Here is an 18,473-nt window from a genome sequence, read left to right on the forward strand (position 1 = left end):
AAACCAAAAAAAAAATGCAGAAATCAGATAGCTTACAACCACTAGATCAGAAGCTGCACAAAGTGTGATGATTGTGGTGGAGACTGACCAGTGGTTTGTACTGAGCCAGTTTGCACAATACCCCACCCACTGCCTCCAGGGGTCCTGGCCAGTGACTCAGGCTCCCCAAGTATAGGGGTTGGGCCGAGGGTTAAGCCTCTTCCCAGATTTCCACTCTTCCTAGCAGAGTACACCACAGCCATGGAGCCTTTGCCTTCTCAAATATCACTAGGGTTTTTGTTGCTGTGGTTTAAACTATTTAAGCAATGGTGCTAATTTGACAAGCACTCAAGAGAGACATGACTGATCTGTGATTAACGAACAAGCAGTAGACACTCAGGGTTGGTAATGGTCCCTAAATGATGTCTGCAGTACTACCAGACGTGCTCTTCCAGGAACCAGGTGCTTTCCCAGGCAGCACCAGAAAGCCAGCGTTTATTTCCAATTTCCATCAAGAGCCAACAAAGCTTTCTTCAAATAAAATACCTAGCACCCAGAACCCTTATCTTCTTTTTTTTTTTTATTAATTGGACATAAATTTTTTTACAAGGTGTTTGCAAAGAGGGTGCTTACATAGTAGGGCAGTGTGTACATTTCTTATGATATCTTACGACCTGTTTTTCTATCCCTTGTCTAGGTCAGGTTGACATATATGCAATATACAATGTATCAAGAACATATACAGTATTCACAGACTTGGTCTCTACTGTCTCTCCGTCTCCCTTTGTTAACAGTCATATATCAGGGAGATCATGCCCCTTTGTTTTCTGTGTTCTAGGCTTGTCTCACTCAACATTATTTGTTCGAGTTCTGACCATTTCCCTGCGAATAACAGTATTTCACCATTCCTAATCGCTATGTAGTATTCCATTGTGTATAAGTACCATATTTTTTGGATCCATTCGTCTGTGGAGGGGCATCTGGGTTGTTTCCATATTTTAGCTGTTGTGAATTGTGCCACGATAAACATGGAAGTACAAATGCCTTTTTGATATCTTGGATTTTGCTGTTTAGGATAGATGCCTAGGAGTGGTATGGCTGGGTCATAGGATAGGTCTATATTGAGCTTTTTGAGAAACCTCCATACTGTTCTCCAAAGTGGTTGTACTAATTTGCACTCCCACCCTTATCTTCTTAACACCATTCTCCAATGGTCTTCTGGAGGAAATCACTGATTAGCAGGACCAAAGAGCAAGCATAAGTGAACCTGATACATATTCTAAAGCCAAAAACACAGATGAGCTCAAAAATAGACAAAAGGCAGGCACTGGTGGCTCAGGTAGCTGAGATCTGAAGATCCAGGTTCAAAGCTAACCCTGGGCAGTCACGTCCTTGAAACACTCATGTCCAGTTAGCCAGCAAAACCCTAGAGGTAGAGGTATGACTCGAGTGGTATAGTGCCAACCCCAAGCAAAAAAAAAAAAAAAAAAAAAGCCAATTGAGAGCCTGAGTTCAAACCCCTGTACCCTCTTTTTCTCTCACTTGCTCTCTCTCCCCTCTCTCTCTCTCACACACATATTTAAATGCACACTAGATGTTTATCTGTAGGAGCTCCCAATGGCCAAATCTGGGGCACTGTGAGCCACAAAATAACGATATGTTATAACCCAAAGAATAAAATTAATGTTCATGAATCCATACTAATATACATAACTGCCTAAATAAATAACTGAAAGTCAGGTGCTGGAGGCTCTGTAATCCTAGATACTCAGGAGACTGAGATCCGAGGACTGCTATTCAAAGCTAGCCTGGGCAGGGAAGTCTGTGTGACTCATCTCCAATTAGACACAAAAAAGCCAGAAGTGGAGCTGTGGCTCAAGTGGTAGAGGGCTAGCCTTGAACACAAAAGTTAAGGACCAGGGCTGGGAATATAGCCTAGTGGCAAGAGTGCTTGCCTCCAATACATGATGCCCTGGGTTCAATTCCCCAACACCACATATGTAGAAAACTGCCAGAAGTAGCGCTGTGGCTCAAGTGGCAGAGTGCTAGCCTTGAGCAAAAAGAAGCCAGGGACAATGCTCAGGCCCTGAGTCCAAGGCTCAGGACTGGCAAAAACAAAACAAAACAAAACAAAAATTAAGGACCAGCACCCAGGCCCTGAATTTAAGCCCCAGGACTGGCACACACAAAAAGAAGAAGAAGAAAAGGAAAAGAAAGGAGAAAGGAAAGGAAAGGGAATGGGAGGGAAAAAAGAAAGAAGTTAAATCATTGCTTGCCAAACCTGTTGCAGGCCAGGACAACATTACCAAACCTATTTGTGAGGGGCTGGGGATATGGCCTAGTGGCAAGAGTGCTTGCCCCGTATACATGAGGCCCTGGGTTCAATTCCCCAGCACCACATATACAGAAAATGGCCAGAAGTGGCGCTGTGACTCAAGTGGCAGAGTGCTAGCCTTGAGCAAAAAGAAGCCAGGGACAGTGCTCAGGCCCTGAGTCCAAGTCCCAGGACTGGCCAAAAAAAAAAAAAAAAAAAAAAACAAACCTATTTGTGACCCAATGCATGATGAGAAATAGAATATTTGCTATCTTAAAAGTATCTCCCTAGTTGGCACTGGTGGCCCACACCCACCTGTCATCCTAGCTACTTAGGAGGCTGAGATCTGAGAATCATGGCTTGAAGCCAGCCTGAGCAAACTCTTAGCTCCAATTAAGCAGTAAAAAAGCCGGAAATGGTAGAGTGCAAGCCTTGAGGGGAAAAAAAAAACAAAAACCTCAGGGACAGCACCCAGACCCTGAGTTCAAGCCCTAGGACCACACCAAAAGTAAAAGGGGGGGGGGGGAGTATCTCCCCTAGGTATCTAATCTACTAAATACAAAAAGACTAGTATCTTTACAAAGAGACCTGTACAGATCACTTTATCCAAAGTCGATATCCATAGTAAATAGCAGCTGGGATGATGCATTCTCTCTGATAGCATGCACTGAGCACACAATACTTCTACAAATTGCCAACAGCGCATAAACTGAATTTAATCATGAAGAAACATCAGACTAATCCAAACTGAAGGACATTCTACAAAACAACTGGCCGTTCTTCAAAACTGTCTGGGTCAGGGCTTGGGGGTGGGGTGGGGAGGGGGAGGCCAAGGCTAAAGTGGGAGAGCATTTGCCTAGCAATCACAAGGCTCTCATTCAAATCCCAGTATCACCACTGCCCCACCCCACCCCCCACAAAAACAAACAAAAAAACAGCCCAGAGGTGCTGGCTCATGCCTATAATCCTAGCTACTCAGAAGTCTAAAATCTGAGGATAACAGTTTGAAGCCAGCCCAGGCAGCAAAGTCCATGAGACACTTATCTCCAATTAACCAGGGGTTAATTCAAGTGGTAGAATGTCAGCCTTGAGGAAAAAAGCTCAGGGACAACACCCAGGCCCTGAGTTCAAGCCCAAGTACCAGCACCAGAAAGAAAGAGATGGTCACTACAGCACCTAGAAGATAAGTAGACCAAAATGCTGTTTTGCTTCCTTGGGACAAAGAGCAAGCCTAATCTGTTTGTGGCCAGAGGGCCTGGCAAGGATAGGAAAGCCTCAGAAGCCAGCTTGTGGTCCAGACCACAAGGTCTCTGTGTCCTCATGCAGGAAGTGGTGAGGAGGCCTCTCCACACCTACAAAATGGGCTGGCAACAGTGACCATCAGCTAGCCTGTTTCCAACTGTCACCTACTGCCCTTCAGCCTTGACCATGAACGTCACCGGTAGCTCCGCTCATATGAAATGCTGCATCCCTAGTGAAATCCAGATATTTGCAGCCAGGGCCACAAACACAGTGTGGAATCTTTCAGAAAACATGACTGTTCAGGTACTAGTGGCTCAGGCCTAGAATCCTAGCTACCAGGAGGCTGAGACCTGGGGACTGCAGTACAAAACCAGCCTGTGCAGGAAAATCCGTGAGCTTCTTATTTCCAGTTAACCAGCAAAATGCTGGGATAGAGCGCTAGCCTTGAGCAAGAAGAGCTCAGGAACAGCACCCAAGCCCTGAGTTCAAGCCCCAAGACCAGCAGCAAAAAGAAGAAGAAAACCAAGTAACTGTTGCATGAATACTTTTCCTAAAATAAACAGTGCTTGTTGCAGCACTGTTGATTAAAGGATGAATGTTTAGGTGTCCTGGTGGTGAAACAAAATCAGAGATCTTGAATCTATAGGTCTTGGGGACCCCACTTGAGGTGACATCAGCCTCATCCCCCAAAACCCTTTATCTCCAAGGGTTTCCAGGATCCATAGCATCATCATAGAATGTCTTCATGGGAAAACAGATGCAACTCTTACCCAGTGTTTGGTGAGAAGGATGAATCGAAGGTCAACTTCAGTCCTCGCGCAAGCTGAACAGAAAAGAATCAGTAGGTTTAATGAGACAAGCCCATGTGAATGGCTACCCCGTCCGTGTCTTCCCGTGGGCGGCCTCACCTGATCCTCCACGGTAATCTCAGTGCCTAGTGTGTTGTCAGTGTTCCACTTCTCAGTAAACGTCAGGCCGTACTCGGTCCACCTATACTTGGTTTCCAGGCTGCCGTTCACTTTGGTGGTCTCGGTGTTGGCTGAGCCTGAGCTGGTAAATTCCTTCAAAGGAGAGGGAGAGTCACGGCCTGCAGCACAACATGCCCTGGCCACCTACCACTCTAGGCCTTTAAGCAACAGGTGAGTTGCTAAGCATGTGCAGGCAAAAGGGACTTCTGGCTAGATGCCAGTGGCTCACACCTGTAATCCTAACTACTTAGGAGTCTGAGATCTGAGGATTTGTGGCTTGAAGCCAGCCTGGGCAAGAAAGTCTATGAGATTCTTATTTCCAGTTAACTACCCAAAAGCTAGAAGTAGAGCTATGACTCAAATAGTAGAACACCAGCCTTGGGCAAAAAAGCTAAGGGGGGGCTGGGAATATGGCCTAGTGGCAAGAGTGCTTGCCTCGTATACATGAAGCCTTGGGTTCCATTCCCCAGCACCACATATATAAGAAACAGCCAGAAGTGGCGCTGTGGCTCAAGTGGCAGAGTGCTAGCCTTAAGCAAGAAGAAGCCAGGGACAGCACTCAGGCCCTGAGTCCAAGGCCCAGGACTGGCCAAAAAAAAAAAAGCTAAGGGATAGTGTCCAGGCCTTGAGTTCAAGCACCAGTACGCGCGAGTACACACACACACACACACACACACACACACACACACACAGAGTGCTACTTCTACAGTTTGCCTAGATATTGAAAATGTGAAAGGGGGTAACGTATCTTAGAGGGAGGTTTTCTGGGGGTTTGGGGGGGGGGCGGTTGAGAGAAAGCTCCTTCTTCCCCTGGAGCCCTCTTCCATCCTTCCTTCAGACTGGGTCAGAGAAAAAGTCAACTTGAGCTACAGTTGGCAGAGTGAAAATTCTACCTCTGAATTCTTCCCTTTTAACAGCTGCTACAGTTACAGTCTAAAAAGCTCTAAGATTGTCTTGTTCGTGATAATCCTGGGCTTCAACTCAGGCCCTCTCATTCAGCTGGTGCTCTATCACTTGAGCCATGCCTCCAGTTCTGGGTTTTTTGATAGGTAATTGGAGTTTAAAAGTCTTGTGGATTTGTCTCCTGGTGCTGACTTCAAACCTCAGCCTCCTGAGTAACTAGGATTCTAGGCATGAGACAGTGGCAGCTGGCCTACGGTGTTGGCTTTTGTTGTTGTTTTGAATAACATGAGTCCATTTTAAAATTAGAAATGACTAAGATTGAGCTAGGGTACAAAAAAGAATTTAAAAAAGAACAAATTAAAAACAAAAGACTGGTCAGCTGGGGAGTACTTGCCTAGTACCCTACATACAGGGGCCTAGGCTTGATCCCCAGAACCAAAAAAGAGAAAAGGGAAGGGGAGAGGAGGGAGGAGAAGGCAGAGAAGGGGAAAGTACAACTGAGGCCACCCTCATTTTCCTGTGAATATTAACAACTACTGAAGCAGGGTCTCCCAGCTTGGTTTTCAGAGTACCCAATATAGAGATGCACTAAACCACAGACTGTCAGCCAGGTGTGTGCTGATTGATGACAAATGTCCATGACAGTTGAACAACTTACCAATCCATTCTCAGACTTTGTTTTCAAGTCAAGTTTTATTAAACCAAATCCTAAAGAAAGAAGAAAACAACTGTAAGCAGGTTAAATCACTTAATCAAAGAACAGTATCTCTGCTTCCATTATGGCTGTTTGGAAATTCTTTCTAAAAGGAAGCCCTTGGGGGCTGGGAGTGTGGCTTAGTGGTAGAGTGCTTGCCTAGCATGCATGAAGCCCTGGGTTCGATTCCTCAGCACCACATAAACAGAAAAGGCCGGAAGTGGCACTGTGGCTCAAGTGATAGAGTGGTAGCCTTGAGCAAAAGTAGCTCAGAGACAGTGCCCAGGGCCCTGAGTTCAAGATGGGCACAAAAAAGTAAGTTCATTAAGTACACACATACATTAAAATAAAATAAAGCCCTCCATGGTGAGAACTCTACCATGAAATAGCAACAGACAGAATAACTACGCACTGGCTCCACCTGGGCCCTGCCTGTTGCTCCTAGCAGGGCCGGAGAGGTGGTGGCTGGCAGCTGGCACAGAGTCATTGGGCCTCATGGGCACATTAGGCTAAATATAGAAGCCGAGCTCCAAGGCAGGTGGCAGCAGCCACAAAGCTGCTGAACACTTGTGAGAGGGAGGAAAAAAATGAGTGTGCACTTTCACACACAGCAGTGTGACACAACCAGCCGCCGCAAGCTGATCCTGTTTCCCCAACATGGAAGTTCTCAAGAGCTGATCTGATCTCCCAGATTTACCTGGGGGGGGGGGGGGGTGGAATGCAAACACACCAAACCCATTTTGTGTGTGGAAGGGCCTTGGCCTCCCTTGACTCTTACCATAGCCCTTGGTGAAGACATCCCGGGCAGATTTGCCAAGATCGGCATACGTGGGAGGCACAGCCATCTTCTGCTGCAATAAAAGAACCACCAGAATAAAGGCGCTGGTAATTATAAAAATTAGTTTACCATCAATGATGTTTATTAGACACAGTTAACAACCAATAAAAATTATCCACTGAGAATTCCAAGAACCCTAAGTTCCCAGGTTATGGGTAGAGAAGCACGGGCTGTATTGTTTGGGAGGGAGGGGGGAGGGGCAGACAGATCAGCCTGACCTTTGACCTCTCTTCCTGGGCATCTCCAGGCCTTCACATGGGCCCAGGACATAGTAAATGTCAGTAAATATTTGCTGAATGAATTAACTGTCAAAGACACATTCCCATGAGCTAGCTATTTTACTGAACTGCAGGACACTTGCCAATAAAACAGATCATCTTACAAAATGTCGGCTGCTGGGACATAAAATGCACTGAAAAGAAATCAAGAGCTTTTGAGCCTACTGTGAGCAGAATGAATCCCAACTTTTCATCAGATTTTTGTACTTTGAGGAACTCACTTTTAGATACCATATTCTCCATAGAGCCTGCAATAAACTCTAGTCAAGCAAAAAAAAAAATCTACATATTACCAAAGAATAAAATAAAAATTAAACCAGGTCTAGTGGCTCACATCTATAATCCTAGCCACTTGTGGGGGCTAGGATAGCACCCAGGCCCTGAGTTCAAGCCCCGGGACCAGCATAAAAATAAATAGCACTTGCCAGGTGCCAGTGGCTCACACTTGTAATCTTAGCTACTCAGAAGGCTGAAATCTAAAATCATGGTTCAAAGCCAGCCCAGGCAGGAAAAGTCCATGAGACTCATCTCCAATTAACCACCAGAAAATGGGAAGTGACTCAAAGTGGTAGAGAATTAGCCTTAAGCCAAAGAACTCAGGCCCCGAGTTCAAGCTCCACAACCAACAATAAAATAAAATAAGATACAGGCATGCATGCATACAGCATAACTAAATCACCACTCTATGTAAAGTTAGTCATATCAGTATTGACACAAATGGACACATGTTCCTGAGAACGGGAGGCCCCTGACAAGGGGTTCAAGTGATCCCAGGGGACAACTCCACAACTGGGGTCTTGCTGACCAAGGCCTTCCCCTATAAGACACTGCAGACAATCTTTGGAAACCTGGGGTACACGATGCAGAACGAGGCACTGTAAACTCCCCTAGGTGAAATCACAGAACTCTGGTGCAGGCCTTGTTGCACATGCCTTGCTCACCTGTGCAGAAGAGCACAGTGAGCTGTTTACTCTGTTCTATTTTTGTTGCTGCTGCTGCTGCTATTTCTTGCACAGGAGCAGGCTGGAACCATGGCTGGGTCAGCCTATATTATGGGGTTAAGAGAGTGAGAGGAAACACAATCCAACGTAGGGTGCCCCTGCTGGCTCGGTCAGGTCTGAGAACTCCTGTCCTCCCACTGGATCTTTCCATCCACACTAATCCACATAGACACATGCACCCCAGGTTCAGACCAGGAAACCACAAACCAGGTCCTGGAGAAGGGGCCTCGAAATCAACACCAAACAACGCTGGACTGGAAGCTGAGGTAACACAGCCCAGCAGACTTGCAGAACATCATGGCAGATGGCCCAGAACATTCTCCATCCCTACTAGGATTAAGAAGTCGTTTGTGGACAAAACACTTCTCTACAGTGCCGTCCCTCACCAACTCAGCCTGGGGCAAGGAAGGAACAAGCCACTGGCAACAATTCTGGGTCCGCTAAGTGTCCCCAAAGCTCGGAACACTTTTCCTCACTACTATTCTGTGGTACCACCAAAAAAGGCAGGACCCAGAAGCCTTCAAATCTGGACTAGTCTCTCCCTTGGGAAAAAGGCAAAAGATCCATTGTGTGTGTGTGTGTGTGTGTGTGTGTGTGTGTGTGTGTGTGTGTGTGTGTTAATACTGGGGGTACTCTTGCTTTGCTTTTTCACTTAAGGCTGGTACTCTACCACATAAGCCACAGCTCTACTTCTGCCTTTTTGGTGGTTAATTGAAAAGTCTTTCTCATAGACCTTCCTGCCTGGGCTGGCTTTTAACCATGATCCTCAGATCTCAGCCTCCTGAGTAGCTAGGATTACAGGCGTGAGCCACCAGCGCCTGACTAGGACATCATTTAATATATTCTAAAGGCACTGTCATCACTAATCCCCAAGATCCAATATACAATGCCACCTGTCAAAAAAAAAAACATTCCCCCTACAGCAAACAGCAGCCTCGGCCACTAAGGAGATTATAAGCCAAGGGCAGACAAGGGAGTTAGAATGGCAGAGCTCACACAGGACCAGGCTTTCTGTGGCAGTGGGCTTCCTTCCTTGAAGGCCTACCACACTTCTTTTATTTAGTACCAGAGCTTGCCAGTTCATTAAAACAGTCTCCAGTGCCAGCATTTATGTTAACCATTTGGATGCTGGCTTTCTCACATGTGTGTCACACCCTTTCTGGTCCCCTTAAACACTGAGTAGGAAACCGAACCTCCTTGGTTCCAGGCCTCGGTCAGGTGCACTCCCCAGTACAGCAGTGTACCGGAAAACGGTACAGGAAGGGAATCCAACTTCTTCCTGGGTCTGAGGCAACACCCACATAGACCACTGCATTGCTGGTCCTCAGCCAAGGCCCCCCATCACCAAGAACTGTGGCTTCCCCTTGGGCTCTTGGTATGGTTTCTTCCCATTCTCTGCAGCACTTATCCAATAGGATTAAGAACAGCACTGTGGGGGGTTTTGTTTTGTTTTGGGATGTGTGTGTATATATACATATATACATATATATACATGTATATATGCATGTGTATATATATATATATGTGTGTGTTTGTGTGTGTGTGTTTGTGTATACTTACATACATAGGCTTGAATTCAGGGCCTGGAAGCTATACCTTGGCTCAGAGTCTCAGACTTTCCTGCCTAGGCTGGCTTCAAACCATAATCCTCAGATCTCAGCCTCCTGAGTGACTAAGATTACAGGTATAGAGCCACCAACTCTGAGCTAGTATTGCCTTCTTAAAACCACCAACAGCACCTACACGAGATATCCACTTCACACAGTTCTCACAGCCAATTCTGCAGGAGAAAGGACACTCTTCATTGTTTCCTCAGGCCAGGGCCAGAGGAAAGAGAGCCCAGCATCTGCTTCCTTGTCTCCCAGAGACAAGATCTACCCCCCCCCAAACTGAACTGGGGGAGGGGACCCTCAGTCCCTCCATTCACCTATCACTCACTGCTTCTGCTATACAGCTCAGTTGCGGCGGCGGAGGCACAGATGCTGCCTGAGCATCCACCCCGGCCCTGAGGGCTGAGCAGAAAGCAGGGCAGCCTAACACAAGCCAGGCAGCCCACCCTGCATAGACAGAAGGCAGAAAGCAGCCTGGGAAAACAGGACTACAGCTCTCTGCCTTAGTACAGGCTGTAGGGCAGAACCGGGGGTTGGGGGGGGGGGGGCGTTCCTGACCAGCATGGACAGGAAAGAGATCAGCTGGTGTTCACTGATGACCTTGACAAGGGCCAGCAAGCCACACCCTGGTCCTCATCCACAGTCTGCCACCCTACCTCACCAACCCTTCCCTGGCTGACCTTGGGAACAAATTACGCAAGCTCCACCCCAGTTAAAGAATGTAAATCCAGCAATACTGGACGCTCAAAGGGAAGGGATTGTGTATCACCCCAACATGGTCTGCACAACACGTTTATGTAACCTCCATTCTGGAGGAGGAAAAGGGGGGGGGTCACATCTTCCCTGACTCATCAGCTACAAGGCAGTGACAGCTGCTCTGCTCACTGAGCCCCCACCCCCCTACACCTACTCCACCACCACACCCCGGAACTCAGAGCCCCTCAGAGCCTGTCATGAAGTCTATTCAAAATGTGAAGAAAGCTATGTGTGTATAAGCCAGGTGTCTGTTAACTCACGCCTGTAATTCCAGCTGCTCAGGAGGCTGAGACCTGAGGATTGAGGTTCCAAGCCAGCCAGGGCAAAACAAGTCTACAAGACATATATCTCCAATTAACCAGCAAAAAGCAGAAGGTAGGACACCAGCCTTGAGTGAAAAAGGTAAGGGAGAGTGCCCTGATCCTGAGTTCAAGCCTCAGTACACACACACACACACACACACACACACACACACACACACACACACACACGGGCGCTCGCGCTTTATGAGTTCAAGCCTCAGTACACACACACGTGCACGCTTTATATATAAAGATACTAAGGCCTGGCACATGGTAGGTATAAATATAAATATACATTACGTCAGTGAATGATCAAATGAGCATCCTAATATTATTGTAAGCCAAGTCTGGTGGTGATCTCCTTTAGTTCCAGCTACTCAGGAAGCTGAGGCTGTGCGATCTCTGAACCTCTGAGTTCAAGGCCAATCCATATAGGCAGAATCTGTCTATCTATCTATCTATTTATCTATCTATCTATGGAGAGAAAGAGAGAGAAGGAAGAAAGGAAGAGGGAAGCAGAGACAGCCAGGGGGAAAATAAAAGAGTGAAAACTTACAGGGGAAAGAAACTTAGCTGACGTAGGGGCAAAGAAATTGACAATATAACCAGGAAGTAGAAACTCACTGTGCAGAGCCACAGCAATGCTGAGTGGGGACAAGCAGAGAACTAGGACTAGCACCCCACACACACACCCGCTGCCCACCACCACCTTGAGGAAACAGGGTGTCTTCAGGAGATGGCACCGCCACATCTGTGTTTGGAAAGCTCCATCAGAAGATTGGCAAAAATGTAAAGGAGGTATAGCCAGGTGCCATCTTAGCTACTCTGGAGGTTCAGATCCAGCAAAAAGTCAGGAGTGGAGCTGTGGCTCAAGTGGTAGAGCTCTAGTCCTGATGGGAAAAAATAAAAGGCTCAGGAACAGCATCCAGGCCTTCAGTTCAAGTTCAAGACCCAGGACCAACACACACACACACACACACACACACACACACACACACACCTGAGATGGTATGGAAAACTCAATAGTGTATAGAGTAGGTACAACATACACACTGTTTTAGAAGGCAACTGCTAGGCAACTCACCCTGCATTCATTCATTCATTCATTCATGGGCTGGGAATATGGCCTAGTGGTAAAGTGCTTGCCTCGTATGCATGAAGCCCTGGGTTCAATTCCTCAGCACCACACATATAGAATAAGCCAGAAGTGGCGCTGTGGCTCAAGTGGTAGAGTGCTAGACTTGAGCAAAAAGAAGCCAGGGACAGTGCTCAAGCCCTGAGTTCAAGCCCCAGGACTGGCAAAAAAAAAATCATTCATTCATTCATTCACCCTAGTGCCAGTTTCACTCCTAGGAACCTGCCCTATTACCAGGACCCAAGGAACCCAAATACACAAAGGAATTCATCCCGAGTTTACCTGCAACACAAAAATCCAAAAACAACCTAACTGCTCATCAATGGGGAAAGAAATGAACAAAATTTAAGGTACTCAGAGACTAAGGAACCATGTATGTGGTTATCAAAAATAATGAGGTAAATTTCCACGTGGTATCCCAGAAAGCTGCCTATGATATAGCTGAATGAACACCAAGTCACAAGCCAGGCCCCAGCAGCTCATGCCTGTAATCAAAGAGAGGATGAAATCTGAGGATGGTGGTTCAAAGCCAAACTAGGCGGGAGAGTCCACTCTTATCTCCAACTAACCAGCAAAAAGCGAGAAGTGGAGTTGGCTCAAGTGATAGAGTGCTAGCTAGCCTTGAGTGATAAAGTTAAGGGACAGTGCTCAAGCCCTGGGTTCAAGCCTGCACACACACACACACACACACACACACACACACACACACACAGCAAGTCACAGAAAGTTTCTAATCCCATGTGATTCAAGGAAGATCTTTTTACATATACTATGTGCTCATAAACATGTGACTAAGTGAGGGAAAGTGTGGAAAGACCTCAGCTGTCTGTAAACTTGGCCTTGGCTTTTCAGTTACATCTGCAGAAGAAAGGTGATTAAGGGGTTCAAAGAGGAATTTAGTGGGCTGGGAATATGGCCTAGTGGGAGAGTGCCTGCCTCACATACAAGAAACCCTGGGTTCGATTCCTCAGCACCACATCCATAGAAAAAGCCAGAAGTGGCACTGTGGCTCAAATGGTAGAGTGCTGGCCTTGAGCAAAAAGAAGCCAGGGATGGTGCTCAGGCCCTGAGTTCAAGGCCCAGGACTGGAAGAAAAAAATTTTTAGTTTTTGTTCTTTGTTTACATTGTATACATTGATACTTTTTCTAAGAATAGGAAATGTTACAAACCACATTGCAACAGTGTTGCAGTGGGACTTCAGAAGGAAAGGCTACTAGGTAGCTTTCCAGAAGCAAATTGAAACCAGGCTGGGAAATAGGGTTATCACCCAGTACCTATGAGAGTGCATTTTAATCCCAAGTGACATGGGTGGCTCAGCCACTCTGTTCCCCACTTCAGTGGGCCTGACTCCTCCTCCTCTTCTTCCTCCTCCTCCTCCCCTTCTTCACCTCCTTCACCACCTCCCAGGCCTTAGCAGAGCAGGCTCTGTTCCTGTACATAAGATCCCCGTGTGACCCCTCTTCTCTGCTGTGGCTCCCCTAGAACGGTCCAGAAAGGGAAACCTTGGTATCTCCTAAGAACCAATAGCCACTACAAAAGGGTGGCTGTGAGTGCCAAAGCTCAATTAGAAACAGCCAAGGGGAAGTCTTCCAAACACAGACAAGACCCAAAGAAGGTGAGACACCCCCTCCAAAGGCAAATGGGCAGCAAGGCTGCTAGCACCCACCTGCCAGGGCATTTCCCAGCCATCTAGATGACCACAAGACAGTGACTACAGTGGAGCACTGGTGGCTCACTTCTAGACTCCCAGCTACTCAGGAGGCTGAGGTCTGAAGATCTCAGTTTGAACCAGCCTAGACAGAAAAGTCTGTGAGACTTTTAATCTACAATTAACCAGCAAAAGTGGAGCTGGGGCTCAAGTGACAGCACCAGCTTTAATTAAAAAAAAAAGGGGGGGGGAAGGGTTGAAGACATGGCTCAGGTGGTAGAGCATCATTCTATGAGTGAAAGCATTCAAGTCCTAGTCTCAGACAAGAAAGAAAGAGAAAGAAAGAAAGAAAGAAAGAGAGAGAGAGAGAGAGAAAGGAAGAAAGGAAGGAAGGAAGGAAGGAAGGAAGGAAGGAAGGAAGGAAGGAAGGAAGGACAGTGACTATACAGAAGGGTCATGGCCTGGCAGGGGTCAGCCTGGGCAGGCTCCCTTCTCAAGTACCCTATACTCTACTTCCATTTTTGCAAATAATCCCTTTGTTAAACTCTTCCAGGCACCTGTCATCCTAGCTACTCAGGAGGCTGAGATCTGAGGATCATGGTTCAACCCCAATCCCAGCAGTAAAGTCCATGAGACTCTTATCTCCAATTAATACCAGATACCAGGAAGTGGTGCTGTGGCTCAAAATAGGAAAGCACTAGCTCTGAGTGCAAAAGCTTAGGGACAGCACCCAGGCCCTGAGTTCAAGCCCTATGATTCACACACATACACACACACACACACACACACACACACACACAATCTCTCCCTGGCTGTGACCTTGGTCATACCACTTATACAGATAAGATCTCACCTATAAAATGGGACTAAAGGGATTGTTGCAAAGAAACAAGCCATGAAATGAGTGTGACATTAGGCCAGTTTAGGGCACAGGGGCATCATTCAATGAACAGTGGTAGTGGGTATAATCTACTCTATTGGACATGTTTTGTCATTCCAGATCCACTTTTCTCCTTTCCATCTGGCTGAGTACCAGTGTGGATGGTTAAGGACTGTTATCAGTGGGCTTATGGCTGAGTTCAGCCAATGGGATATGCTTAAACAAACATGGGAATTTAGGGAAGAGATGGAAGGCTCCCTCCCTGCTGAGCCCCTACTCAAACCCGACCCTGCCAGGAACCACCCCCTCCACAGGCCTCAGTACCTGGATCCTATCTTTACAAATCACCCCTCCTTAAGAACCCAAATTACCACAAGCAAATATGCACCAAAGGCCTGGAGAAAAAAAAACTCAGCAGCCAGAACCTTACACCACTGCCCTTCGCCATCCCAGGATTCCTCTTAGGAAGACAGAATTGTGGGAAGGCCTTTGGACCTACTGTTTTTACCAACTCTATTCCAGATGGTTCCCCTATTAAAAAAAAAAAAACAGTGTGCTAGCCTACAGAAGAGACATCAGATCAGCCTGTATTCGATTAGAGCAAAAGCAACTCTCTACCCCTAGAGACCAGGAAAAGCACAGCTCTGAATGCCAGAACACACTCATAAGCATCCCTTCCTGAAACACACACACACACACACACACACACACACACACACTTTCTCCCAAGGCCGAGGCAGAGCCCAGGGTACAGTTCCTGATTTCTGATGTAGGCAGAGCTGATGGCAGGTTTGTGTTGCCACCGCAGCTGCCCTGGCCTCCCCCCTTCTCGGATATCTCACCGGGGGCAGCCCCGCTTTCCAGGCGTTGATTCTATTTTAGAACACCCTGGAAGCTGGGCCGTCACCAGCAGCACAGGCTTCCATGAGACTCAGAAGAATGCCGTGGACTCTGGGCAGTCTGCCTATCCACCCATGGGGCTCAGGGGAGAAAGCTTGAGCTGGCAGTTAACATGCCAGGGCTTAGGGTCCAGGCGTAAAAGGACTCTCCTGTCTGACCTCAGGTTCCCTGGAGTCCCTCTGCCTAGCTTGGTCCCTGGGGTTAACACCGACAGCCATCCAGGAATCAGGAGAGCCTGGTTCAAATCCTATCCCACCATTCCAGTCACAACCTCTCTGCACCTCCTTTTCCTTCAGCTCTAACACAGGAAAGAGCCCCTAGCTCAGAGGCCTAGAGGACAACATTGATTCCTCAATAGAAAGCACGGTGTCATGCACGCTGGTACACAGCAGGCCCACACACCCAGCTAGGTTTTCACTTTATAGAGGTGTAATCGAGTTTTTTTGTTTATGTTTTTGGCCAGTCCTGGGGCTTGAACTCAGGGCCTGAGCACCGTCCCTGGCTTCTTTTTGCTCAAGGCTACCACTTGAGCCATAGTGTCACCTCCAGCTTTTTCCATTTATGTGTTTATGGGGTGCTGAGGAATCAAGCCCAGGACTTCATGCACGCTAGGCAAGTGCTCTACCACTAAGCCACATTCCCAGCTCAATCATGTTCTTTTCTGTTGTGAGTCTAGAGATCAAACTCAAGGCTTGATCCATGTTAAGCTGGCACCCTACCACTGAGCTACCCCCTCACCCCCCAGCCTTCCTCTGTGTATTTCTTATTAGAATAATGGCTACAAAGCATATTCCCTGAACCAAAAGGTCCAGAGTCCACTCTGTCCATAAGGAAGCATTGTTTGGCTGATTGGCTGACTGCTGTCCAGTCAGGTGGTAGACGAATGCCTCCCACCTCAGCACAACTGTGCTCTCCAGCTACAGGGCAAATCCCCTGAGCACTGTCCGCTGCCAGCTAGCCAATGCCAAGCACCCTGAGCTGCATCTGATCGGTGTGAAAGAATAACATGTTCCATCTGAATAGCAATTTCTCCTTTCCAAAGGCATCCACAGCTATTAGCCCCTGAAAACAGAGCAGTGACTGCAGTATGAAGACACCAGTAATGGACTGCCAGGGAGGGCCCAGCCCCAGTGCCGCCCATCCATCTATCAACACCTCACTTCTGTGCCCAAGCACAGAACTTATATTGCAGTGACACAGAACATACATGGAGACGCCAGGATGGACTATGATGACTGTGACAATGCTGATGAACATGCTACCACGGCAGAGAAACTGAGGCACGGGAAAGTGACTTAACTTGTACGAGACACTTTGGCTCATGTCGTCTAAGTGTTTAGACACCACGTCTAGAGCTTTTTCCTGCCCAGTTGTGGTTAAGGAAAAAAACCTTAAGAATTGCTAGGGGCAAGTGGTTCACACATGGAATCCTAGCTACTCAAGAGGCTAAGATCTGAGGATCATGGTTTGAAACCAACACACACACACACACACACACACACACACACACACACACCTGTAAGTAGAGCAGTGGCTTAAGTGCTAGAGCACCAGCCTTAAATTAAAAAACTAAAAGAGGGTACCTAGTGAGTTCAAACTTTGGTATACACACATACACACACACACACACACACACACACACAATCCTTGTGAGCAAGGAAGCAAGGAGGACCATGCCCAGGCCCAAGGCCACCCACCACAGGAGTCTGGGAAGAGCCCAAGGCCATGGATTGCAGACACATGGGGCCCTAACCTCTAGGCCACCTTCAGGGCCTCTTGACCCCATATCATGGGAAACTTCATCAAGGCTGAAGCAGCCTGAGGTGCCTCAGGGGCATCTTATTGGTAAAGATGGGGTGAGCTAGCTCTCACCTTCAGCTTAGAATTCAGTCTACAACGATCCATTTCCACAGAGTGAGACCCACAGGTACCAACTCAATGCCTGGACCCATTCAGACTGCACTACTAATAAGCCATGCCTCAATTAACCCCATTTCAGACTAACAGAAATAACACTAAGAAATCAGCAGCAAGCACCCAATCTCTGGGACCAGGCATCTTGTTCAGCTCTAGAAAATGCCCCAACACACCCATCAGGGAAGGAGAAAGGCACCAGGCCCAAGGACTCAGATAGGTACCCATTCACCCATGTCACCCTACCTTCGAGCCCAGAAACACCAGTTGAACAACTTTTCCATGAAACTTGGAAAGTCATGGAATAAAGACTGTGTTTAAAGCAGTTATTTCAAGAGAGAAACCAGCTTGTCTCTCTCTCTCACTGCTCTAGACTATACCTACCATTATAGCTCTTTAAATACTTGTGACTCTGCTAGACAAAGCTATGTTCTTTTCTTTCTTTCTTTTCTCGTGTGTGTGGGGGGGGGGCTCACAGAATGGTGCTGGTGGCTCACACCTATAATCCTAGCTACTCAAGAGGCTGAGACCTGAGGACTGCAGTTCAAAGCCAGCCAGGGCAGGAAAGTCCATGAGACTCTTTTTTTTTTTTTTGGCCAGTCCTGGGCCTTGGACTCAGGGCCTGAGCACTGTCCCTGGCTTCTTCCCGCTCAAGGCTAGCACTCTGCCACCTGAGCCACAGCGCCCCTTCTGGCCGTTTTCCATATATATATGTGGTGCTGGGGAATCGAACCTAGGGCCTCGTGTATCCGAGGCAGGCGCTCTTGCCACTAGGCTATATCCCCAGCCCCCCATGAGACTCTTATATCCAATCAACCCCCAGAAAACCAGAAGTAGCACTGTGGCTCAAAGTGGCAGAGCACTAGCCTTGAGCTGAAGAGTTCAGGGACAGTGCCCAGGTCCAGATTTCAAGCCCCACAACCAACACACTCTCTCTCTCTCTCTCTCTCTCTCTCTCTCTCTCTCTCTCTCTCTCTCTCTCTCTCTCTCTCAGACTTTCCTCCAGCTGGCTTTGAACGGTGATCCTCGGATGTCAGCCTCCTGGGTAGCTAGGATGACAGGTGTGAGCCACCGATACCCAGGCCAAAGCTATTTTCTGAAACAGAGATG

The 18,473-nt window shown here is 47.5% G+C and overlaps 1 protein-coding gene across 2 annotated transcripts in view; it reads right to left on the reverse strand.

Annotated features, from left to right (window-relative positions):
• Vdac1 (voltage dependent anion channel 1) overlaps positions 1-18,473 on the reverse strand; it is a 30,465-nt gene that overhangs the window by 10,230 nt on the left and 1,762 nt on the right. Inside the window, exons 1-5 of one of the 2 annotated variants that reach the window (XM_048334046.1) lie at positions 18,357-18,385; positions 6,879-6,952; positions 6,065-6,114; positions 4,444-4,596; positions 4,306-4,358 (exon numbers count right to left, since the gene is read on the reverse strand). In XM_048334046.1, coding sequence (XP_048190003.1) covers positions 4,306-4,358; positions 4,444-4,596; positions 6,065-6,114; positions 6,879-6,945 — 323 coding nt within the window. In that variant the 5' untranslated portion in view covers positions 6,946-6,952; positions 18,357-18,385. Of the gene's footprint in view, positions 1-4,305; positions 4,359-4,443; positions 4,597-6,064; positions 6,115-6,878; positions 6,953-18,356; positions 18,386-18,473 lie in introns of those variants that run through there. The other variant, XM_048334047.1, reaches the window with a different exon arrangement.

This window comes from Perognathus longimembris, chromosome 25, assembly GCF_023159225.1.
Source record: "Perognathus longimembris pacificus isolate PPM17 chromosome 25, ASM2315922v1, whole genome shotgun sequence".
Lineage (NCBI taxonomy): Eukaryota > Metazoa > Chordata > Mammalia > Rodentia > Heteromyidae > Perognathus > Perognathus longimembris.